Source organism: Dermacentor variabilis, chromosome 1, assembly GCF_050947875.1.
Source record: "Dermacentor variabilis isolate Ectoservices chromosome 1, ASM5094787v1, whole genome shotgun sequence".
In the NCBI taxonomy this organism is placed as follows: domain Eukaryota; kingdom Metazoa; phylum Arthropoda; class Arachnida; order Ixodida; family Ixodidae; genus Dermacentor; species Dermacentor variabilis.
The window spans coordinates 83,424,225-83,450,877 of NC_134568.1; the positions used below are offsets into that span (position 1 = coordinate 83,424,225).

The window sequence follows — 26,653 nt, forward strand, 5'->3', positions numbered from 1 at the left end:
AATTTCATCGCCACCGCGAGGAAATACCGAGACAATACAGCGAATGAGCGATTTTCCAAAAGCCAGATTTTTCAGACATGCCTGATAATTCACATGCCTTCACGGCACTGCCACGATACGCATTGAGGTAATCTTTAAGAAAGTCTGAAATTTCAGACACAAAAACCCTTCGCCGTCCGATTTTCCTGACTTTTCGACCAGACCATAGGTTCGAAATGGCACTGATCGAAGCTAAAACTGCCACCATTTTCATTATCTCGCCGCCTCAAACTGGCGCTCTCGCACACGGATCCGCTGGCTGCCGTAGTCACCACCGAGGCAACGCGAGGCCTAGCTACTTCGACGTTTGCTACCAAGCTTCTTGCTGTTCAGTACAGTGTTTTTCATCAAAACAACTGCCACTGATAGCAATGGCGCTGACTCCACCTACGTAATCCTCGCCAATGGCTTTGAAGCTCGGAAAGCACAACGCGTTACATAATGCCGGTTCCTGAAATTTGGCTTCGCCTCAATACAGCATTGTTACACGGTGAAGCATAACAAGAGTGGGAAGGGTCATTTGTCATAGGACACAGCATGTACTCCTTAATTACCGTAATTACTCGAATATAACGTGCACTTTTTTTCCGATAAAACGGTCCAAAAATTTCGTGAGCGTTAGAATCGAGTACGACCCTAAATCTGTGTTACCATATCGCCATCGGCATTTCGAAATGGCCTAGCTGCCATAGCTTCCTCTATGCGCTGTGGTACGTGTGCTTTTAGTTAGCGCACCGTCCGTCCACCCGTTTGTTTCGTTTGCGCTATCAGCATGGAAGTGCTGACTGCAAAGACATGCCAAGTTCATCACGATGCCGTAATTAAAAGGAAAGTGATCACGTGTGCGGAGACAGATGGAAATCGGGCCGCATCATAGGCATTCAGAGTTCTCGAAACTTGCGTGCAGGACTGGCGCAAACAGGAGATGCGTTCTACTATGGCAGCTGCTACGTACGGCGCAGCCGTGCGGCGCCTATCTTGAAAGCGACCTGTAATGGAGACAGTCGCATTGAAGCAAGAGGCCGCACAAAGGTCAATTTGCTCAATGATTAGCTCGCTCCTGCTACTGCTTATAAAGTTTCCACGGTCATTGCGTGAGACGTGTTCGTGTTTGCTGTCGGCGCGTGACACCATGCTTGTTAATTTAGTTGATAAGTGAATGTTTAGAAGTTTATACGGCCGATAAAACTACTATCCTTACTTTTCGTATAGTTGTCTACTAATTTGCTATCACTATCGATGCTTCGCCTTTCGGGCAAAACTGCAACTTTTTTTATTTATCACAACTTTAGTGTACTGGGAGTAAATCTTTGTTTTTCCGAATGAGAGAAAGTTTTTTTTCTGTATGAAAGAATGAGGTGCATGGTACTGTAAAGGACTTTTTTTTTTTTTTTGATCACGGAAAACGGGTGTGTGTTATAATTGAGAGTGTTAAAATCAAGTAAATATGGTATATATACATGCACCCACCGTCTCCTGTCACAGTATGAGCACCGATATGCCTAATAAGTGTAGTGAGAGGCCTTCAGAGCTATTTCAGATGTGCCCGTGGCAATTTGAGCCCCTTGGGTGAAGTAAACGACATGCATTCGTTTTTCAGACGTTTTCAGGGCTCCAAGGGAATTTGAAAAATTAGACTTTGACCGTAAACGAAAACTTCCATGGACACAGATGGTCAAATGGTTGAATTACAAGAAGCTGCTTACCAAGGCACCTCTCAAATCGCCTGCAGCACAACTAATAGCGACTGCTGAAGCGGACCAGCTTGGAAGTAGAAGGCAGGCTGGCGCACGTCTCCTTTTCTAGCACAGCTGTGGTTGCGCATGGCTGTCCACACAGCTGAGCGCATACGCAGCCTGCCCACCCAGTTTTAGGGGTAATCTGCCGTGTATGTGTGCAAGGAGTGGCCGCTCCAAGATGGCGTAGCATCATGTGCACTTTCTTCCAGCAGGTTTAGTACTGGAGGTTGTGTAATTTCGAATTTCGTTGAAGCAAGAGGCAGACAAAGCATTCACTCCCCCCTGCCAGCTATTTTCATGACAGCATCATCCCACTGTAGGCGACACTATCAGCCACAGGGGCAGAGTGAATGCAAAAGTGTGACTGGCTTCGTTTCGTACGGCCGATGAGAAGATATCGTTGACATGGTATGAAACCAAATCTTTTGTTGGCTCTCAAATTATATAAAATTTTTTTCTCATTCAAGTTTGCTTTTTCAGATTGCCCAATAACTGGGGAAATCTTGTGGTCCCCACCATGTAAGAAAAATTTATTGATGACTGCACTTATTGAATTTCAATGTAACGCAATTTCGATATAATGAAGCAAATTGCCAATTTTACAGACTTCATTCTTTTGAGGTTCAACTGTATACGGTTAAGAAGTTATAGAAAGTTAAATACAGTTTATATCTAGAATTTCGTTATATTGAAGTTTGTTAGGTTTAAGATCGTTAGGTTTAACTGTACCTGCAAAATATAGGCTTGAAAGCTATTCACACATTTTGTATGCTGTTTTTGCTGAGATCCACTACTCTAATGCCTGCTAGCAGTGCAACCTAACAAAGAAACAGATAGGGCCTTTCACTCAGCGGCAGCTATTGCACTTTGCTGCATGAACTGGCCTGCACCAACTGGCAAAAAAGGCAGACTGGCCTTTTATTGCAACAGTAGCTATATGGACACTGCAGACACATTTTTGCCGACGGTGTAGCCATGACATTCCATATGAAGTCCAAGCATGATAACACTGCCACCACGCGCCATATGCAGTATTGTTACGACCGACCTGCGGGGGCTGGCGATCTTCGGAGAAGCAACCTCCGAACCCTTCCCAGCCCGCTGCAACGACTCGCTTTGAAAAGAACATTGCGCCGGCTCAACAGCCCCACAGCGCCGGCATGTCTAGTCACGTTCGGTGGGCCGTGTATTGTTAGTCGATTCGCTGTCACCATCACCATTTGCTTGGAGCGGAGGAACTACTGGAAGGGGATGTTTTGAGGTGCTTTCCCATGGGCTCCAGAAGCCGTCACAGTCAATGGACAGACGCGGCGGCTACTGACTGCGGGGTCAGCTCTGGGATCAAGAGGCGCCTGCTCAGGTTTAGACCCCTGTCTAAAGAACCCTCTCACCTCGGTGTGTTCAGTGAAACCATAGTGCGAAGGTGAGTGTGTAAGCCGTCCCCCTCAAAGGCGGGTCGACTACGATGACTTTGGACGGGAGCGTCGAAGGTTGAACGGCCGTTTTCCCTCATCTAGGGATATAGGGAGGACAGAGTGTTTTTATGCAGCCGTTTTACGGCTGCTCAGTGTGCATTCTCTTTCAGTCATGCTAGACTGATGAACTGTAACGTTCTCCACCCCTCATGTAGATATTGTAAATAAATCCCATATTCCTCGTTCTCGATGAGAACAAGTCCCTCCCTTCAACAACGTCCTTAGCGTTAATGAGTCGGACGACAGCATAGGCCAGCTACCATCTATTTCATGCCCGACCCCAATCGTTACAGTATGTGCAAGTGAAAGCTTGCGAGGGTCAGCCGACGATCACGGCTCAACCTCGCACGCGCAAAAGAGGAAAGTGGGGCGGAAGCGCGCCATCTTCTGTCGCATGCGAGGCACCATGGAAAGGGCAGGGATGGGGTGGGGCATTCTACACTACATACGGTGCAGCGTGCGGGTGTCCATATCTTGAAAGCAATCAGCGATATGGACAAAGTGCCCGGTCGCATGGGCCTCATCTTCAAAGCGATCTGCAATGTGTACAAAATGCGCCGAGTGCTGGTAGCTTTGTAAGTGTCGTGCTTTCTACGCTTAGTTCCCGCTGAAGCAAGACGCAGCATGAAGGTCAATTCACTCGCTGCTGCTGCCACGCTTCTTCACTCCAACGTTCTGAAACCAAGTTTCTGCGGTAATCGAGTGAGATATGTTCACGTTTACCTGTGGGCATGTGACAGTGTGCTTGTTAATTTATTTAGTAAGCGAATATTTAAAAGTTTATACAGCTGATAAATCTACTATCCTTACTTCAGTTAGCAGTCTACTAATTTGATATCGCAATCAATGCTTTGCATTTCTAGTGAAACTGCAACGTTTTTTTCTGTTGCTTGTGCATGTTCATACATTTGAGCAAACCCTTCTACATACAAAAAATTTTGCTGGCAACTGTAGCTACAAGCTCTATTCAACATATACTCTATAAAGCACATGAACTGCCACCGACTCAAACAGAGCATACAAGGCAAGAATTTACTTACAGTAACATCTCGAAACGGATGAATAAGGACACCTAAAGGTAGGCGAGCCTTCTGTAGAAGGGACTGTGTCTCTGGTATCTTGGTCAAAGTGCACCTAAAAATGCTGTAACAAGGGCGAGAGACAGCAAAAAAAAAATAATGCATAATTAAAAAAATATGTATGCTGGGGCTTTACGTGCCACAACCATGACCTAATTATGAGGCATGCTATACTGGGGGACTCCGGATCAATTTTGACCACCTGGGGTACTTTGGTGTGCACTTATGCGCAGTACACGGGCACTTTTGAACTTTGCCCCTATCAAAATGCAGCCGCCAAAGCCGGCGATTTCATTCCATGCCCTCAGGCTTACTAGCGCAACACAATAGCCACCACCATGGGGGATAATGCATAATTAGAAAAATACCAAATAACATGCAGCTGGGCTCAGCAGACAGCATGATCTTATTTTGTTTCTTCTTCAATACTATTGCAAGCGAAGGAACAAGTTTGCATCTATTGTATTGACATATGCAAGTGCCATACACTTTATACAAGGAACACTGCTCACATGAGCAGCAGACATGTAGGTACACCCACAAGCAAAATTATACGGATGACAGGCTTGCCAAAAAAACTAAGCTTATTTGTAATTCAGGCGCCCAAAGTGAAACTGACAAGTGCCCTGGAAAGTATGCAATGCCCTGTTAGACTGCAGTCCACCAGTTTCCAGTTGCCTTCATAGGTGCAGAAGTAAAATGGCTTTATCACAAAATCTGCATACTTTTGCTCAAACGAGTACACCACAGCACAATTTGAGATAAATGCTGAGTGCTAAAAATAAAAACTTGCATTGGCATAATTAAGTGTCTACCTCACAAACAGATATATTTCAACATAAGCAATTTCAACAATAATTTTTAAAGTACACTAGCAAGGTGTTATTTTGTTTGCATAATATATATCAATCATCAGATAACAAACCTTGGAAGAACTTGTTGTTGGGCGAGTTGGTGCACATTAGCAGATCACCCATTATTTTCAACATAATTTGGTGCAATCATCAGAACCAGAGTGCTTATTTTAAGGAATAACCAATGTATCTGCTCATCAGCATCCACTACTGACTAATCCATTGTTCAGCATTGTTGCATTTTCACAAATACAGCAGCATGCAGCTTAAGAAGTTAAAGGGACCCTGAAATTATTTTGATGATATTGTAGAAACGTACTGAGTCATTAGGGTAGGTCCTGCTGATCATTAAGTAGTCGATCCCGGATATATCAAACTCGAAGGGGATTGCGAAATAGTTTGATATATTGATAATTTGAAATATTAAAAAATGCACGTCAAAAGCTTCTCTAACAACTCCACACATCTCAAAGCAGTTTCCCGATGTCGTGACTAATGATAATTTACCGATCTGTGCCTCCAAGGCGCGTAAAAAAACAAAAGCACAGCGCGATCACCAGAGCACTTAATTTCGGAAGAAAAAAAATCTGTGACCTTTGCTTGCTTTTTCTTCTGCACCATCAAGTTTATTAAGCTGTCCTCAAGCTTGTTGACAGTGTCCAAATGAGAAAGGCCAGCTCCTTCCATTGTGCCACAACAGCGGCGAATGAAGCTGAAAGCTGATGCAAGTTCAACTGCAGTGCATGGTGGTTGGTCCTCTTTGTCGGAACCTTCGCCGCTGCTCAAGTCTGCGCCCTCGTCACCCATGATGTCAGCCACAATCTCTGCATCAGCAAGCTTGCACGCAGTCGCCAACGCTGACGAAATCGCATGCTGTAACGCCGCCTGGGATGGCGCCTGGGAATGCCGAGAGCTCGTGAAATTCGTTGTCCAGGCATCCAGCGTCATCGTCTTCACTGTCAAGACATCCATCATCTGCAGCTACCAGAAAGCCTGCTTTGCGGAAGCAGTTCACAATTGTGCTTTTCTTCACGTCGTTCCAAGCACCAGCCAGCATTTGAATGGCTCCGAGGAAGTCCACCTTGAGTTCGATTCCTAATCGAAGGTTGATTAAAAGCCTGTACCCAATCGTCGTCTGTACCCAACCTTAAACGCTTTAACAATGCCTTGGTCGAGATGCTGAAGTTTTGCCGTTGTGTTTGGCGGCAGAAACTTGAGGGTGATCTGCTTTAATGGGCAGACGACATGGTGGGCCGAACAATTGTCAAGAAGAAGACAAACTTTGCAGCCAGACTTCTCCAGTTCGGCATCCCGCGCCTGTATCCATTCAACGAAAAAAATCGCATGTCATCCAAGCTTTCTTATTGGACGCGTATCGAACCGGACGCGTATCGGCCACTCTTCGGACAACCACTTCTCTATGTGACTTGTGCTAGTCACCTCGCTCTCGCCCGAAAGGGTCTTTCCGACGATGCTGTAGCGACTCTTAAATCGCTGCTGCCAACCAGTGCCACCAGTGAAGCTTTCTTCTCCGAAGGCCACAGCAAACCATTTGGCCTTCTCCATGCGCATTGGGCCATCAACGGGTATGTTCTTGGCATGTGTCTCCAAAAGCCAGGCGAACAATGCCTTCTCGACCTTATTAAAGGTTGGGATGCACACACGACACACTCCAGGGCGACTGGACTGCACTGCCTTCAGCTTAACATCAGCTTTGTTCTTGAGGATCGTACTCAGGGTGTACAAGTGCCAAAAGCGGAAAGAAAAACGCACTGCACCACATGAGTATCAAGCCTTTGCGTTAGCCTCGTGAATAAAAGGAACAAAGTGAATCGAAAGACGCACCGCTCCGCGTCTCCGCACTACCACAAGCTCAAGCTGCACTGACCTCGTTCGTCTCACTGCGCCAGCGGTGTCAGCCAACCAAAACACAGGAAACGGGTGCCTGCGGTCAGCGGGGTTTCTCCCTCCTGCTTCCATTTCACACCCAATCGCACTCCAAGTGCTCCTCGTCACGTGCCTTTTACCCACACACCCCTTTCTCAGAGTGCGGGGCGGCGCACGTGAGATCGCGGTAACATCGCGAGAGCTTAGTGAAGAGAAGCGCACTTGCAGGGGTGGGGTGTGGTGGGAGAAGCGCACTTGCCGGGGCACAGCTCAGCACGGAGTTCGATACATCGATATGCCGGTGCATGGGAGTTCTATATACACAAACAATAGCACTATACTTTTGCATGGGATTCCCAAGGTGATTTTACAACTGTTTGATATAGGCAATAATTCGATATATCAGGGATCGACAGTAACACATTTAACCGCTCCACATAATGCATGTATTATACGGTTTTAAAAATGGGCATCGCTGCCGACTGCAGCGGTGCCACTCCTCTAAGTTTTCAGCCACCCCATCCCAACTGACACGTTTGGCCCAACTGACGTCAGTTGGGTGAGCTATCCGACTGGCTACTCAGGTCGCGTCATCAATAAGTTTTCCAACTTTATGGTGAACAAGTGTTGTTCACAATAGTTAAAATGTTGGTTCATTTGTTTGTACAAAAAGAAAGTAACAGAAAGAGAATACACAACAATAATTTATCACTACACTCAAGCACTTCCGGCACACAGCAAGTGTCGTCTGTTCGTGTTACAACATGCTTCGTGTTGACACGAGCTGTGCAGCAGTGTTGGTCTCGAGTTTTCTTTTCGCAAGCACCATGGTTCGCCCTTGTTGCATTGTGGGCTGCAAACGTAGCAATCAGCGATATGTTAAGCTGTAACACTGTGTCCCTCTGCAAGGCAGCAGACGAGCGGAGTGGTTGCAGCGCATCAAACTGTCGGTATCCAATCGGCGCCAGGATCTATGCGTTTGCGGCCGTCACTTCACGCCAGAGGATTACTAGCATAATAAAGAATTCTAGCGTGTCTGGCTTTCGGATAAACATACCTAAGCGCAAGTGTACTGGCCGTTTTACCGCGACAGAATACTCACAACGCACGCTGCTTGGATAGCTCTTGTGGCGGATCGGCGGCCAGTCGGCTAGCGGAGAAGTTGGAGAGGCTTCGAATTAGATGACACAACGTCACACCAATGGCACAGAGCCACACAAGGCGGAGCTTAGCCCCCCTGATCACTCAGCGAATGGGTTAAAGGGACACTAAAGGTTACCAGAAACTCAAGTTAAAGTGGTAGAGCAATGTTCTAGAACGTCTAAGGCGTCAATATAATCGCGAACAGAGCTTTAGTAACCGAGAAATTGAGGTAAATGCATGACACGATTTGAGACCCCCCAGCGACATTCCGGTACTAGCCCGATGACGAAAGGACTCCTCATAATTTGTGTTAGTAATACAGTCGCCGACCGATTTTCCGGACTCCAAAAATTCGGACATGCCCGATTATTCGGTCAGCTTCCCGGCACCGCCATTCCGCCCATAGACCATAATGTATAACAACTGCCGAAAGTTCGGACACGTTGCAACCTCTCATCTGATTTTTCGGACACTCCTTGAGCCAACTCGATCGAGAGCATCATGCACCGACTATGACCGGCGCATAGTTCGACTTGCTGAACGCCATTTTTGTTTTGAACAGAGCCTCCTTGCTGCCCCACGAAGTGGCGCTACTGGAAATTCCCACTCATCATCATCGTTTCTGCCTGGTTCGATAAAGTGGCTCTACAGCAGTTCCAGTTCCAGCTTAGTAAGCCATGTCAAGACAATCCAGCAGCTGATTTGTTTCTTCGCGCACGACGCTGCGAGCAGGCTACGTTTTTCGTTTGTGCGACTGGTGTCGGCACGGTGGTGCTTGCTTTGTGTGCTGTGTCGAGGTTTCGGTGATCCAACGCGGCGTACGGAAACATCGCGTCAAGTGTCTAATGGCGCCGACAGTGCCCGCGCAGACTTCGCTGGGGAATGCTGGCAAGCGGGTGCCGGGAGGCCCAAGATTTGTCGCCTTCCGATGTGCTCCCTACTGACGCGGAAAATGTTTTGCCGAGACCTGCGCACTGGTTGCATTGCGATTCCGGACACCGTCTCATTTGACAGTTTCACAGGTGCTGACACTGCAGTACTGACATGCGCAGAACTCAACGACGGCGAGATCATTCGTCAGGTTTCTGCTGCACCGCCGGACGATGACTCCGAGCCGGAAGATGACGCACAATGTGCTACGCTGCCGTCGCATGCGGAGCGTGCACAAACAGTGACCGTACGACCCTCTCCGAGATTCAGGCTTATCTGACTGCGCGTAAACGGAACAGCGTGCAACGGCGCATTCACGATTTCTTCAAGCCTACTGCCGAGCCCGAATAAGCGCGTGGAAATAAAGGATTTCATTTTTTTTTCTTAATCTGCTTTTTCGGACACCTGTTTATTCGGACATTTCCGCAGTCCCCGTGAGGTCCGAATAAATGGTCGGCGACTGTACTCAACTACTCGTATTAAAAATATCATTTCATTCGATTATAAGACGGAAAAAAATGCTACTTGTCTACGTCTATTCGATTCTAAGAAAAAATAACATTTTGACGTTACCCTTCAGTAATATGGGTGTTCGAAAGGTTTCGTTTTCGCTCGACTCTGCGCGCTCGACTCTGCGCCGCGCACGCTTTGGAGTTTCAGTAGTTTCGTTATCGCGTCGTGCTGTGAGGGTTCTGCTGGCTCGCGAAACTTCCATTTGGAACAAGCAGCGAGAATGCCACGTCCATGTGATGTCGTGGGAAGCCCTCGTTGCTTTCCCGCTCCGGAGAGCCGGTGTCGAGGCCGCCGTCGTAGTACGCAACGACGCCGGCAGTGCGAGCCCTCAGCAGCAGGTCGCGTTCGTCGGTGCTCGAATCGCTGAAGTTGAGCCTACCATCGCGAGCCAATCTGTCGGTGTCAGGGTCCATTGCGACGAGCGTCGAAGTTAGCGTCATAGAATGAAGTACCAGCTTATGGGCGTCTTGCGCTGGAGTTTGAGGTATAGTAGCGGCGCCTGGTGGCGGTGCGGGAAACGACATCTGGGTCGTGCCAGCTTGGGTCGTATTGAGCCCTGGCTGTGGCGAAGCACGTTTCTAGGCCGAGTTTTGCGTCGATTCGCACATTTTTATGCCCTGTTGCGAGTGCGAAAAGGCTCGTCGCTTCTCATAGACCACGCCGACCACGCTGCGAGCTCGCCGCAGCCTATAGTTTAACGAAAACGGACTCTCCGTGTGCCGTGGGACGTAATGTGGGACGTAATTCGTTTCTCCTTCCGCTAGCCACCATGCTCCCGCTTTCGCTCTGCTGTCGGCTCTGTCTTGGCTCTGTTTCTGGCCGCGCGTTCGCGTTTTGCGCAGAAAAGCCGTAGCACCGTCTGCGGACGCCGTTCTACTCACCGATGGCGCAACGTCACTATGAGACCATGACGTCAGTACTCCTCGATCGGAGGGCGGGCGATTTGAACTGCGCTAGAGGTACACGGACGCTTCAGAACGCATTTTCTCTTAAAATAAGTCTCTCCTTGGCACGAAACAAGCGTTTCGAGGTTTCTGTGATGGTATTTCAACAGTCCACGTTGACTTAATAGTAACCTTTAGTGTCCCTTTAAGGAGGAAAAGCATGACTGGGAAGGAGGGTGACTTGTAGTCATCCGTATCTCTCTTAACATGAAACGCTTCATTAAAATTGTGACGCTACTATTTTACTGTAGCTCTATCCTACATGTCTACAAAATTTATCCAAACCATTTCAGGGACCCTTTAAGCAAAACCCCTTGACGCACCCACAACACTAATCATCCACACACACATGCATGCATGTATGCCCACAACACAAAACAGCCAGCACTTACTCAGGCGAGCAAACTGCATTCTCGCCAGGCAGTGATGGCTTGGGTGGATCCTCTGGAGTCTTGGGAAGAATGTTTCGTGTCTGAAGTAAGTTGCATGCTTCATAACCCTGTTTAGGAAAAGAAAAGAGACACACAGGGAAAATTATTCAACTGTATGCTGTACCAAGTTTCCCGCCAAGCCTCTTGTTTTACAGGTAAACCCCGATATAACGAAGTCAATAAAATAGACCATTTGCTTCATTATATCAAAATTTCGTTCTTTTGAAGTTCTACCTTTTAAAAAATAAGTTGCCGATCGAGTTTTCTTACACAGAAAGGGGCTGCAGAATTTTCCGTATTATCGGGCAATCAAAAAACACAACTTTGAATGAGAAAACAATCCATTTTGATAAATTTGGGAGTTGGCGACAAATGATACGGTTTCATGCCCCGCACGTCGACGATGTCTTCTCGGCAGTATGGATTAAGCAAACCCAGCCACGCTTTTACATGCCCTCCGCCCCTGCGGCCGATAGCGTCGCCCGCACTAGGATGACGCTATCAGGAAAAGTGCCAGCAGCCGGGAACGAATGCTTAGTCTGCCTCTTGCTCCAACGTGTCACCAAAACTAAAGATTATGCTACCTCCAATACTAAACGCGCGATAAGACAGCTTACATGGTGCCATGCCGTCTCGGCATGCCCACTTTCTGCATACATGGCAGGTTACCTCTAAAGCAGGGTGCACAGCTGCGTGTGAGCTCAGCCGCGCTTACAGCCAAGCGCAGCCATTGCTGAGACGTGCACCAACTTACCCCCCCTCCCCTCGTGTGCAGCTGATCCCATTACCGCGAGCTCGCTCCCCTCCCCCTCTTTCCATTTGCTTGCACGAGAAGGCAGCACTCGTGAAGCCACCATATTTCCTCACCCTAACACACTTTAACTCGCACCTAAAGCACACAGTGCATGGGGCACAATAGGATCTTATCGCACTTGGACTTTATATGGAACATGATGTGGCTCCACTTCGGCGGTCGCTCTTGTTGCGGGGCACGCGATTTGAAAGGTGCGTTTGCAAACAGCCGCTTGCAATTCAGTCATTTGACCATCTGCGTCCACAGAAGTTTCCATTTATTGTCTCACCATTCCTTAGTGGCGGCAGCGAAACTTCGTTCTATTGAAATGGCATACACACTTCGTCATACTGAGGTTCTAAATACATGGTATTCTATGGACATGAGGTTATGAAAAGTTAAATACTTCATTATGTTGAGAATTTCATTATACGGAAGTTTGTTATAGCTAGGTTTAACTGTATTTATTGCAGAACACTGACACCATTCAGAATGATGAGATCAAGAAAACACTGCTGAACTGTGCCACACAAACAATTTTTATGTTATGTTAGCAACATTCACCTCTCATAACTGGAATATTTACATGCCGCAAGAAGATCATTCTGTGCACCTTAGATATATAACATATACCTCATTTTTGATGATCCAAAGTACGAAAATTGTGTCCCTCTAAATCTAACTCGCACCAAATCTTTATAAAGAGAAAGTAGCAGGCCCCTGATTTTCACAATAAAAAGAAATAGCATGCAGAGTTATCTTTCATATTGACACTTGATGCCCATCATGAGTCACTGCCAAACAGCTTTTTGCTGCTGTCAATGAACCCCAACATGCCCGGTAAAACATGAAACTAATAAAATCTGTTTTTATTCCAAATCGACCATTAGCCCTCTTGTGACAGGTCAAAATGGCTCGGGCTCTGCCCATCTGTATGTGACACCCGCCCCAATGGGCTTGACTCGAACCATTCTGACCTATCATGGAGGGCTAATTGCAGAGTTGGAATAAAACCACATTGGAATAGTTTTACGTTATACCGGCCCAAATTGCCCTCGGTGCCATCAAAAGTGTTCTCTTCTTCCTTATTTGAATGACTTCACTACCATAACAAATGAGATGGCAGCTTACATACTAAACTATGAGTCCGACCATGCCTCAAACAGCCACTTAGCCAGTTCACCCAGCATACACAAGTCTCCAGAACCTGAGGAACAAATGACACAGCTATGTTGCCACTACTTTCTGCATGTAGAATAACTTTTCTTTGAACTAGCTTTTTTAATAAAAGTGGCGTATCATTTTTTTTTTTTTTTTTGTCACCACCTTGTGATAACAATAGGGGTGATGTTGACTCTGCCAGAACTCAGTTGCCAACCCCATGGATGTGGTTTTGGTTTTATATCTGGTAATGCACAGAAACATTTTTTTTTCATTGGAAACAAAGGTGCATGTTAGAGTCGCATAAATATGGTAAATGCACACAAATAAAGTTTTAAATGCATAAGAATTTCTATGTCGACTCACTGAGGAAAACCATTGCTGACACGTGACGCTTTCACTGCATAAAGAAAATGTAATGATAAAATAAATCGAAGAAACAGAGAAATCAGATGGTTATAAATGCAAATTAACAACAATGAGTTTAGAGCCTGGGATTTCTTGATTCAAAGTCTAGTATCTTAGTCACTGCACTACCTATCCGTTCCTGTAAAGCGGCGCAAAACCGCATGTGTATCATGTTTTGCAACCATAGCAACGCGGCAGTGCAGGTTGCATTATTTCGCAACTGTAGCAAACATGCAGAACGTCAGCAGCAGTATAGGTTACAACAGAAACAACTCAAGGAGCCACCTGGGACAAGCAGGGAACAGCAACAAGAGTTAACAAATGATGATGGCAATGAAGAGCTACAGCAACAACAAAAGAAGAAGCTCATGCTGCCCAACAGCAACGCTATGGGCAGCATGACACCGTCCTCTTATACTGGTGACGATGTTGCAATGTTTCTCCATTTCTCTATAAAACTTTCACAGTGTTTCTTGCCATTATAGCAAACAAAGCAGCATACTACATCAAAAATCAGGCGATTAGTAGCAAATGCTTACACATGTTTTAGGTAACTCCCAGAGGAGTTTCTGCGTGAATGTTATTTAACCAAGGCTTTCACATTGAAAATAAATGTACGATAAGAGTTATTTGCATGCACTAGGAATAAGAAATACAAATCAACAATTTAAACTACTATTTCAGTAAGACAAACGAGTAGCTAGCGTTCCATTGTACTTAAATCAGGAGTCACCAAAACATAGCAACCTCCCCAGTGGTAATATTCTGGTGTTCTAGCCTCAGGAAACAAAAGTGCTTCCAACATTTGCACATGATAGAATGCATGCAAGTGATTTAAATATTGGACAATGCTATTTTCCTTTGCTTGTCACACGGACTTCAGGCATGTGCATACTATGCACGTGTACTTCCCCGAATCAAAACTACAGAACAAAATTACTAAATACCAAAAAAAGATACACTTAAGATCGAAAAATGATAAGAGTGTTACAGTCGGAACCTGTGATAACGAAATACCGCAACAACTAAATTCTTTCGACAACAAAACATTTTCGTATCCCCAGCGAACACCCATAGGATTCAATGCATTTCGTAGCTCTCGGCAACGAAATGTCGCCGTACTGCAATGCCGCATCAACGAAATTTTCCGGAACATAACTCCGCATATTGCGTAAGGCTAGCAGGCCCCAAAATGTGCTTAAATGCGATTGTTTTGCGCTAAAATTGCATAAAATACCACCACATTACACTTGTGTGGGCGCGGCCATTTTTGTTCCCAAAAACATCCAAGCGACGGAAGCGATCAGTGCGCTGGAAACACATCATGGCCACCATCTTGTTTGTTGATTGGCCGTTTGAAGCGGCACCATGAGCGGCACACACGTTGCTACCGACATGTGACAACGGTGTTTTTCACGCCTACTAGGCAAGATCGTTGTTCAAAACGCGCATTCAGTTTGCGTTTCCCGTGACTGACGACTCGGCGAGGCCTAGGCCAATCGCGTGAGGCGAAACTGAACGCAAACTGGACACGCGTTTCGAACAATCCCCAATCGCGGCACCTCATGTGCACCTCAGTGAGAAAAATGCAGCAAGAACAAAGAAATCTATGTCCCACCTACATAGAATTGTTTATGGCGCTTGAGATGGCAGTCGCGGATTATGGAGTGTCACGCATCGAGCCATGATTGAGCGATCGTCCAGGAATACGCATCCCTTACTTCAAGAACGCTGGTTTTGGTGCCACCCGACAGGCATCTTGTGCAGATTCGGCGCCGGATGTAGATTTGCGCAAAAGGGCCGTTAGATCGTTTGCCTTCGTGTACACGAGATACGATCACTTTTGCAATTGGCACCGGACGCATCGGCGCCTAAGGGCAACAGCGTGCTCTGGAGAAATGCTGCTGCATGTGCTGTTACTCTGCATCCAGTGCCGAGTTACACAAAATCTCGCAACGTGATCACATCTCCGAAAGCAATTGACCAAGAATACTGCGCTGCGGCAGTACTGCCACTGCTGGTCGACGCATGCAGAACACTTTGTACTTTCGGCAATGCGGTTCTATATCCTCGAGCAAAGCTTGCAAAGTAGGCTAACGGAATTTGGACAGTAAAGTTTTGTTCTGCGATGCAATACCTATCTGTGCTGTCTCTTTTCGCAACAACAAAATTCTTGCGAAAGCGAATTTTTTCGCATTCCCTGCCGATTTCGTTATTGCGAGGTTCAACTGTATGTGTCAGACTCTGCAAAATCAATGTACTAGTATATGTTATATCACGATTTCACTGTACAATTGTTTCTGCTTGATAGACTCTAATAGCCGACAAATACGGGCTTGAACAGCATTGTGCCAGACATGTGGCGCACAAAGAGAAAGCACAAAAGGACAGCTCATGCATAGGTTATCAACACTGCCACCAGTTGCCACACACATAGCAACTGAAGGGCAGGGGTAATTGGTTTTCCACCTTGAAGTATGAAAGAGTGGAAACCGGACAGTGCAAGAGAAAAAAAGATAAGAAAACAAGCTGCAATTCAAACGATAGTGCAATTCTTTCCTTTGTCCTGTTGTGTACTGTTTTGCTTGAATCAAAGAGAGAACCATGCTTTGTATGACCCATCTCTGTTTCAGTGGTGTCATCCAGATGCCGTTGCAAAGGCACAAAGGGGGCATTGGGTCTTACCCAAAGCTTGTTGAAGCTGGCATTTACACTCAGCCCTGCCATTCTTGAATGCAGCTCTGGGTCATAGCCTGGCACTCCTCCCATGGGTGGCTCAAGGGTTGGCTGCTGCTGCTGCTGCTGCTGCTGCTGCTGCTGCTGCTGCTGCTGCTGCTGCTGCTGCTGCTGCTGAGTGGTGTAGAGGGGAGGTGGTGGCTGCATACTGTTGGTGCCACTTGAATGACTGTAGCTAAGCTGCATCATAAGTGTGAAAAACAGTCAATGCAAGTAATCGGTAAAGATTACAATACACAAATGCACTCCCAAGGCAACCAAAAATTAAGACAAAGGCAGCCTTGACGTAGAGAAAAGGAAAAATGTAACAATGCAAGGCTGAAAGTGGCACATTTAGAAGGATAGCATAGTGATGCCCATGCTATGCAAGAAAAAGCAGTAGCTACGCAACTGTAAAAACAGATAAGTTGCTATTCTACAGGGAGTATTCATGTTTACTCATAGCAGCAGGCACCTGGTTCATTTTATACTGCATTCTTTAGGCTCACGAAGCAAGGATTGTTAGGTCAGGGAGCCATGCAGAAGCCTTCTCACACTTGATTATTGCATTCATCATCTTTTCTGTGCAAGCAAGGTGGTCTAGTGTGCGTTCAACTGGCTCTGGAATAGCCACGTGCTTTGTTCAGTTTTTATGCAGTGCTGTACAGTGACGTGAAGTGTCTCACAATATTGTACAGTAATGAATAAGGGTGTTTGCTAAGGCGGTGTTCAAATTGCAAGACATTAGAGACTGTTAATCAAGCTTCTGTCAAAAATCGGTCTGAAATCAACTGCACGTTCTTGTGTGAGTGAAAACCTCACAGGACAGGAAGAATTGCTCGTAATAATTTGTGCATACACTGTTGAAACGCTGATGGATAAAAGGAACCCACGGTGGGAAAAATAAAGTTTCACTTGACATTAGCACAATGCAATTATCAAAATAACACACACTCGTGATACTCTACCATTGTTTGAGACGTCATTAAAACACAGTATACGTCGTACTGGAAAATTAAACAACCTGAGAGAAGCTTCTGTGCCTTTACTGCTGCTGTCATTTAAAAATTATGTTGCTGAGCCAAGCAAACTGCCAATTCTGGGTTGTTTTATTGAGGAAGTGCTAGGAGAACTGGCGGGTAGCTTTGACAATACCTCCAGTCAAAGTTTTATTTTTCCAAACTCCCAAATCTGCTGAAAATTGTCAAATCTGAGAAATGGTTAAAGTTCAGTCATTTAAGACAGTGCATGATGTTACTAGAAGAATAATTCGAAGTGAAATATTTAACAGTGCATAGAAAAATGGTACATCACATCGTATCACTTCTACAGGCACTGTAACAAAAGCGTTAGGTTTGCGCAGCCTGCCTTTGAATTTTTATGTCGAAGATGTCGAAGATAGGAGAATGGCACATGTCCCTACACTAAAATCTGAGTATGACATCTGAAAGGCCGAATGGCAGGCCATGCAAGGAGAAGAGTTCCCACGCTACTTGACAGATGCTCGATCAAATTGAATGTGGCAGAGACCTGCTCCTAAAAGTTCATATACAGTTGAACCTCAATATTACAAAGTTGTAATTGTAGCGAAAAGCCACCTCGCCAGTGCAGTGCCATCTTCGCATCGCAGTTGCCTCGGCACCCGCAATAATTAGTTCGTACGTCACCAGCAGAGCTTTGTTCACAGAGCTTTGCCTTTTTCAGCACTATACCCCTATAGACCAACCTCTTGGCTTGAATCTGCATTCTATCTTTGCTCACCTAGAAATCTGACCCCATACATCTCCGACTAAACATGTAAAACGCGCAGCAAGGTCGGCAACAGGGCAAGATATAGGTACTCCGCTGAGTTATGACACGGGTGGGAAAAACAGGCAAATGCGACGACTTGAAGAAAAATCATTTCTGTGATACGCTTCCTAGGCGTAGGTACTGGCGTAAAACAACATGCAACAACACCCGTCTGCAGTAAACATTCACTAATTCAACTAAAAAAAGTTGCAGTTTCACCCGAAAGGCAATGCATCGGTTGCGATAGCAAATTAGTAGACAGCCATACAAAGTAACAATAGTAGCTTTATTGGCCATATAGACTTGTAAATGCACGTAAAGGCCGCTGTGCTCTCGCCACTTAGTTTGCATTGAAGTGAGAGGCAGCACGAAGGTCAATTCGCTCGCTGCAGCTGCCGCGCTTTCTCACTCCAACATTTTGACAGCAAGTGCACATGGTCATTGAGGTATATGCCCTTTCGCCCACTCTGCTCCGTCGAGGCCTGGGCCAGCAAGCGCAAGCCAGCATCCTGAGCACCTCGCGACGTCCTCGGGACCTGCTGTTGACTCAGGCCCTGCTGACCTGCTGCAAACCTGCTGCAGACCTGCTGCAGACCTGCTGACCGCAGCGCTGCTGACCCAGGCCCGAGCGCGTCGCGCAGCACGGCCAACGGGAATGCACTCATGACGTGGTATCGCAGCCAATGGGAAGTTTCGCTGCTACAGACATCAGCGGCTTTTTCGCTCAATGGGCCATTTGACACTTTCGCATCAAAAAAATTCTGGTTGCGGGCCTCGGTGTTACATATCAGCCTTTTTCTTTTAATCGCTGATTCCATGGAAAAGCTTATCCTACAGTGCCTGTGGCGATGGCAATTAAGTTCTGGGGTTTTATGTGCCAAAACCATGATCCGATTATAAGACGATTGATTTTGACCTCCTGGGACTCTATTCTGCACTTAGATTTAAGAACACGGGCAATTTTGCATTTCGCCCCCTTCAGAATGCAGCCGCCGCAACCGAGGCGGTAGCTGAGGTCGAACCCACGCCCTCAAGGTCAGAAAAGCAATGCCAGAGCCACCAAGTTACCAAGGCAAGTCATGGCAACGGCAATATGTACACACAATAATGGACACACAATATTGAATGGTCTATCAACAGTGTGCTACATATGGAAATACTATACTTCCCCATTGCAAAAAGAGAACTGTATTTGATTCATCAAATATATAAGCATGTGATCAATGAAAAATTCCTAGCCAATTTTGTTGTACTCTAGACTAAGGTTGAGCGAAAAGTGCTCTAACAAGCTTTCCAGATGCTGGAGGAGTAAAATTAAAATGCAATAAAAATATTTCTATGAAGTCGTTTTTTTTTTTGGACAGCTCCATTTTATTGGCCACATTTGTGGGCACCTCTAAGTCTAAACAATGAGCTTCTGTACTGAGAACACCGTACCACATGGGCTACTACTAAGTGCAAGGCTTCTCAACTTCAGACCTTATCCTGCAGTAGGCTAGATTTTTATAATCAGAAACCCAGTTTTCGGCACCTCGAAACAGTTTTCAAGGAATTACAAGGATTGGAACTATTTAAGAAGCTGAAGGCCTATAAAAATTTTAGCCTAAAATTGGGTGTATTCAAGATATGCAGTTATAGTTTTATAAACCTTGTTGATACATTGGCCCTCTTACCACCACTGAAAGTTACATGCTAATGGCCTCTGTCTTGCCTACACCCTTCTTTTTCAGTTCACATATCCTTTTACTACATCCTTTTTCACCCTTAACATGGAAAGAGGAGTACAGTAGAACTTCCCTCGTACGTTTTAGAAAAAAACTACAGTCAATTCTTGTTACTATGAACCCCACATTAACGAATTTCTCAAATGTACGAATATTTTAAATATCCCCGCCAGATTGCCTATATCTTCAATGTAAAACTATTTCAGAACTACGAATTTCAATACAGCGCATATTTCAGAATAACGCACAGTTTATTTTCCCCTTTACAGCCGAGGAACATCAGTATTACAAATTCGGCTAAAAGTAACAGAGCCTCAACTCTCACGTGAAACCGATACAGTGCAGTAGCTATCATCATCACCACGTCGAGTTCCAACTGCTTCCCCACTAACTTCACCAAGAGCTTCACGACAAAGGTTTGGCGATGTTCATGCGAGATCCAACGATGAATGCAGCTACCGACGGTGCCAGGAAAATGCAAAAGCAGTTTTCACTGCAGGAAAAATTTGACATAATGCAGGAAACTGACGCAAGAAAAAAGCAAATTGACATGTGCAGACAGCTTGGCATTGCCCCATCGACCATCGTGACCATATTGAAAGACCGAGACAAGACTGTCAAGCTTCACCGGGAATCGCAATTCGCTTCTATGAGGAAATGGCTACGACTGGGAAACTTTCAAAATGTGGACCAAGCTGTTCTGATATGGTTCAAAGATGCCAGACTGAAAAACGTTCCCGTGTCTGGCCCAATGCTCCAAGAAAAAGCCAGTGAATTTGCCGATGCACTTGAAATAGCTGGGTTCGACGCCAGTGTGGGTTGCCTTTTTCGTTTCTGTCAAATCGTACTTCGAAAACGATATTTTCAACGCAGATGAGACCGCATATATTTTTTTTTTTATCAGCTTCTGCCAGACAGGTCGATGCACTTCAAAAAGCAGCAGTACAAACAAGACAAGAAGTCACATCTTTGTGTGACAGTCCTGCTTTGCTGCAATGCAAAAGGCACGAAGAAAATTAAACTGCTCGTCATCGGAGAGTACGCAAAGCCTCGCTGCATGAAAAATGTAATGTCGTTACCGTACGACTACGGCGCCAACAAACGAGCCAGGATGACCAGAGAACTCTTTTCCAAGTGGCTCATCAAACTCGATGACCAAATGAGGAGGGATGACCACAGAATTCTACTGGTTGTCGACAACTGCTTTGCTCACATTGTGAATGTTCGCTTGACGCACATTCCAAACATGTGCACATGCCAAACAACGCGTTCTTGCTGCAACACCTAGACCAGGGCATTATAAAGAGTGTGAAAGCAGAATTTCACAAGTGCCTTGTGCAGCGGTTGATTATCAACCTTTGCCTAAAGCAGCCAACTGCAATCAATATTCGTCAGGCAGCGGAAATGCTCACAGGAGCTTAGTGAAACTTGAAGACGTCCACCATTAGCAACTGCTGGCGAAAAGCAGGGCTTGTCAAAACACCTGTATAGCTTGAAGATGACCTAGAGGCGACCGACAACAACCCAGGAGACCTGTGGACCGAGGTTGCAGAACTGCTGCCTGCCATCTCTTCCTTCGACAACTACATGGAGAGCGACAGCGCAGCACTAACGGCGGCGGACCTGACAACCGAAGAGATTGTTGACTGCATTCGCGATGTCTCCAGTGACGATCACAACCCAAAGGAAAACGACTGGGTCACCGAACACAGAAGATGAGATCGTGTTGAACATTCATGCTTTAGTGCACATGAACAAAGTTCGCACTTTCATCGGTCGGTGCAATGACGTACCCGATGAGGTATTGCGCAAACTGGAAGATGTAGACCCATTCCTAATCGGTCGTGTGTGCTGCACAGGCCAGAAGAAAATCACTAATTTCTTCAAATAAAGTAGCTCTGAAGTGAGTGAAAAATTCTTATTTGAGAGTTACGCTTGTCTGCACACGCGTCTACTGTCAAGGTACGACATTTTCATTCCTAGGTTTGTCAACTGGCTTATAACCATAAGTTTTTCATTACAACAATATTTCAAAATAACGAACGATTTTCAGCGGTCCCGCGTGATTCGTTATATCCAGATTTGACTGAATAGAAACACTTACTAACCAGGAAAACGTACGATCTAAAGTCACAAACATTTAGAAGACTCATTTGTAGTTGGCTCTATGTAATGCGAAGCATTGCATAAATCACCGCAGCACGAGGTGCTGACCCGCGCTGAGCTGGTAGGGCCTGAGCAGCCCGAAGACGCACATCATTTTTGTTTTTGCAGCTTGAGCAAGCTGATGTTTGCACTCCTAACTTGGCCTGGGTTAGCAGCTTTTTCAGGCAAGGCAATTCGCGGAAAAATTCTGACGTGCTCACTCCACACGAATCGTTGCAGCATGAGACACCGAGTGTTTCAAGACAGACATGAAAAACCAAAATGAGATCGAGCTGGTGGGAAATTCCAGAATACAATGCTACCAGAGCGAAACATGACACTCACTTTGCACCGCATGAAGCAGAGAACCATGGCATGTTTGGGGTATCGCCTATTGAAAGCGTGCATGCTTCCAATGGCACTATGTCACAAGCACTGTGAAACAGAAAGGGGAAGATACTTATTGCAATATGATTGGTGGTGATAGCCACCAATCATATTGGCGTGCAATGAATTCGGCGTACGACGACTCTCGAGAGTTCCTGGTACCGGAATAGGAAACTGAGTGCACACTGGCATTTTCACGCGACATGGGCAGGAGAGTACTGCGGGGAAGCCGCTACGACAGGCGGCTACTGCTCTCGATCACACACACATCGAGCTTTTTCTCGTTTGCATGAGGCCTAGCAGCCAGAAAACATATTACGCAATCACAGTTAGGCAGTGCACTGAACGTTAGTGCCAAAAAACATGTTTTCCGAGAACACATCAACTGGTAAAAAAAGGAAGCATAACTGCATTGAGCCATTCTTGTTTGTCATTTTTTTGTTTTTGATTGTGGATGTTGGTGCCAGGAAATTGTACCAAACGAGATTGTATCAACGAGGTTCTACTGTACACTATCTGCCAAACATATGACCCATATGTCATCAACACTTTCTATAGCAATCACAGCATCAGTGCAAAAAAGGTACTCAAGGAAGGTGTACTACTGAGGTGCAGCATGTCGTTCGTTATACTGATGTGTTGTCTGAGCAGTGATGAAATACCACACAATGTCTCATGTCTTGTACGTCATCCGCCGTGGTTGCTTAGTGGCTTTGTCACTACCCTACTAAGCACGAGGTCGTGGCATAAAATCCCGGCCACAGCAGCCGCATTTTAATAAGGGCAAAATGCAAAAGTGCTCCTGTACCATGGATTAGGTGCAAGTTAAAGAACCCCAAGTGGTCAAAATTAATCCGGAGTCCCCCACTATGGAGTGCCTCATAATCAAATCAGGGGTTCGGCACGTAAAACCCCATAATTTAAAAAAAGTAATCCTTGACGTCTCGTACCATCCTGTATGACGTGAGGCCTTCTCATCATGTGCATTCTGTTGACAGATGGTTGAGCCCCCTTCATGTTTGCCCAGGGCCCTGATCACACATTATCAAATGCTGTAGTAGTTCTGCGGAAACCCGCAAGGTGGAGAGAAGTAATGAATAAAGGGAAAATCAGACATCCACCCGTTCGTAGCTACGAACGGGTGGATGTCTGATTTTCCCTTTATTCATTATCAAATGCTACAGCCAAAGAATTTGTTGTAAGCAACTAGAGTTGTCAAGAGTTTTTTTTTTTCTTTTTCTTTTCTTTTCTCTCTCTCTCTCTCTCTCTCTCTCTTTTTTTTTTTTTTTTTTGTGTGTGTGGCAATGCCTATTCACAACTCAGGAAGCATCATGCTATAAAGTCCCAGAATCCAGTTTCATCTCCCTTCCACTAGTTTCAAAGCTTTTCATCACGACACTACAACCAAGGATCACGGGTCTCATTTTGCAAGAGTACTATCTTAGAACATAATGCTAGCAATGATTAATAACGACTATGAAATTACCCTTTTTCCTATTTCTCTTGAATTTAAAGAACCTTTACCACTCAGAGAAAATTAAAAACCAGGTAACATGTTACATCCTTTCAAGATACAACCAAATACCATGCAGAAGAAAGGCCACCAAGGTCAACTGCGTTCCTACCTGTTGCGGATACGATGGCCTCCCATGCAATGCCTGGGGCTGAGCAGATGAAGTGGGTGGTGAACCAGGGTAACCCTGCCTCTGCTGTGGTGCACCAGGCGTACTGCCTGGAGGTGGTCCATACCCCTGAGATTGTGTTGCTGGGTGTGAAACAGGAGGTGAAGGCACTCCAGAACTGGCCACACCTGGGACTCTGGGGCCCTGAAAGGGTGCTGGTACACTCTGTCCCGACACTGGTGGAGGTGGGCCTGAAAAATGGGACGATGGTGGATGTGGCACTGAAGATGTTGGAGGGCCAGGCAGTCGGCTTGTGCCCGAAGGTTGAGACACAGGAGGACCAGAGACTGGTGGTGCTGGACCCTGAGCAGGAGCTGCTGAACCCAGAATGGATGGTGCTGGGCCTAAGACTGGCCGAAAGGTGGTGGGCGCTGATAACTGGCCTTGAAATGCAGGTTGAGGGCTGGTAGCTGGATGCTGGTTGGAGGAGACAGGAGGCGGCATACCTGGCACAGATTGCACACCCAAAGTGGGAGGTCCGGGGAAAGCACTTGAGGGAGTGGACACTGGATATGTGCTACCAGAGACAGGTGGCGAAGGTAGGCTGCTGGGCCCTGACGTAGGCGTTGGCCTGGCAAATGGGGCTCCAGAGACAGAAGGTGGCCCCATCGGAGGTTGTCCAGGCTGCTGTGGTACCACCCTTGCAAAAGATGATGAGCTTGATCCCTGAGAGGCTGGTGGATAGAATCCTGCTACTGGTGGTTGCGGGCCTCCTCGGAGGGGTGGAGCCGCCTGACTGGTGTTAGGGTACATGTAGTTGACGGGGCCTTGAGTGGACAGCAAAAATGGCAAATGTCACTCAGTTGACAACACCCAGATATGGTTCACAGTACTCATCAATAGTGAGCCAGTGATGCAAGATCGCTTGTTTTTAGAACATTAAAAGTACTACACTGCATTGGCAACGTTTCTTGGTTGAGTGTGTCTGATTTAAATGTGTGTCACCAAACAGTTTCTCAGTCACTGCAAATGTGGGGAACAATTAAAGCTGAAAATTACATTTTTGTTAGTAAATTAATGACCCAAGTGTGCCTATTAAAGGCGACAATTATGCCTTGCAACTGGAACACTGGAATGGGAAACGACTTGGTACTATAGTCAGCGACACATGTAGAATGCAACAGAAGATCATCCCAAAAAGACGTAATGCACCAGTTCTTCATCCCTCCGTGCTTTAAGAAATGCAGTCTGTGACCAGTAAAGAATTCAGAAGAAGCTCTTCCTACAAAATTGTGCTGCACCGCATCTCCATGCTCCCATAAAATAATTCCCTTACAGATAGCAGCCCCCAGTAGCTCATGCTGCAGTCATGCACCTCTTGCATGAACAGCCAAGACTGGCAAATGTGGACATGAATAAGACAGCTTCGGGAACTCCAGAATAGGATTGCGTGGAAGATACCTGACCTCGCCGTGTTCAGAGAACCTCTTTGCACATCATCTAGAAGATGCCACCACAAAGTGTGGATCCTTTTTCGGACCAACATACCGTATTTATTCGCGTATAACCCGCACCAAAATGTGAAAAAACGCGTTTAAAAAGTGGGGGTGCGGGTTATCTGCGAATTTTTTCCTTGGGGGGGGGGGGGGGGGTGGTCGGCTTCACCGCAATGTGCGGCGGCCTCCCCGTGTAGTCCGCCATCCCCATCGTCATCGACGCTTGTCAAGCCGATGAAGGGCCAACGAAAGGCCAGCATTGTTGAGCCTCGCGTTAGGCGCTGTTTAGTGTACTTACCCCAGTTTGCACTGTTTGCCTGCTTTGTTTTGGCATCATGAGTGCGACTCGACGGCAGTGTTTCACAGCGAAAGAGAAGCTAAAGATTATAGCCGCTGCCGAAGAAATCGGCAACAGAGCTGCTGCAAGACAGCATGACGTCGACGAGTCGTGCATTCGCGACTGGAGGAAGAAAAAAGAGAGTCTCGAAGCAACGAACCGGAACAGGCGAGCGTTTCGGGGTCCGAAGACTGGCGCGTACCCCCACCTCGAGACGCAGCTTGCGAAGTTCATTGAGGAGCAGAGAAGTCGTGGCCACGCTGTTTCGACTGAGATGGCGCAAATGGAAGCCCTGAAGTTGGCCCGGGAATTGAACATTCCACGTGAGTTTCGTGCAAGCCGTGGATGGCTTCAGCGCTTCATGCGAAGACATGGATTTTCTATGCGGCGGCGAACAACCATGTGCCAGCGGCTTCCTGAAGCCTACGAGGAAAAGTTGTTGAACTTTCAACGATATGTGATCGCACTTCGGAAGGAGCACAGCTATTTGCTGTCTCAGGTGGGAAATGCTGATCAAACACCTGTGTACTTTGAGATGCCGATGGACACGACCATGGAAAAAAAGGACTCCAAATCAGTCAGCGTGCTGACCGGCGGAAATGCCAAGCTGCGCTGCACAGTCATGCTATGCGCTTTGGCTGACGGCACGAAACTGCGCCCGTATGTGATTTTCAAACGCAAGACGCTACCTAGCATTCCACTGCCCCCAGGAATCGTTGTGCGTGCGGAAGAAAATTCGTGGATGAACAGTGGCCTAGTCGGTGACTGGCTTCGAGTAATCTGGGAGCGAAGACCACTGGCAGCTTGCTGGCACGCCGGTCGATGCTCGTACTAGATTCCTTCAGAGGCCACTGCACTGATGCGGTGAAGGCTCGCCTTGCCGAGACCAGCACCGACCTCGTCATAATACCTGGCGGCATGACGTCCATGCTACAGCCACTCGACGTGTGCCTGAACAAGCCGTTCAAGGCACACGTGAAGCGGCTGTATGCCCAGTGGATGGCCGACGGCATTTACGCCCTCACACCGACGGGACGCGT

The 26,653-nt window shown here is 46.5% G+C and overlaps 1 protein-coding gene across 2 annotated transcripts in view; it reads right to left on the reverse strand.

Moving 5' to 3' along the window:
• The window catches only part of Sec24AB (Protein transport protein Sec24AB), a 152,044-nt gene that overhangs the window by 102,143 nt on the left and 23,248 nt on the right, over nt 1-26,653 (reverse strand). For both annotated transcript variants that reach the window (XM_075690742.1, XM_075690734.1), the window contains 4 exons: nt 23,784-24,607; nt 16,082-16,312; nt 10,996-11,102; nt 4,294-4,396 (listed from right to left, as the gene is read on the reverse strand). In XM_075690742.1, the coding sequence (XP_075546857.1) occupies nt 4,294-4,396; nt 10,996-11,102; nt 16,082-16,312; nt 23,784-24,607 (1,265 nt within the window). The remainder of the gene's footprint in view (nt 1-4,293; nt 4,397-10,995; nt 11,103-16,081; nt 16,313-23,783; nt 24,608-26,653) is intronic.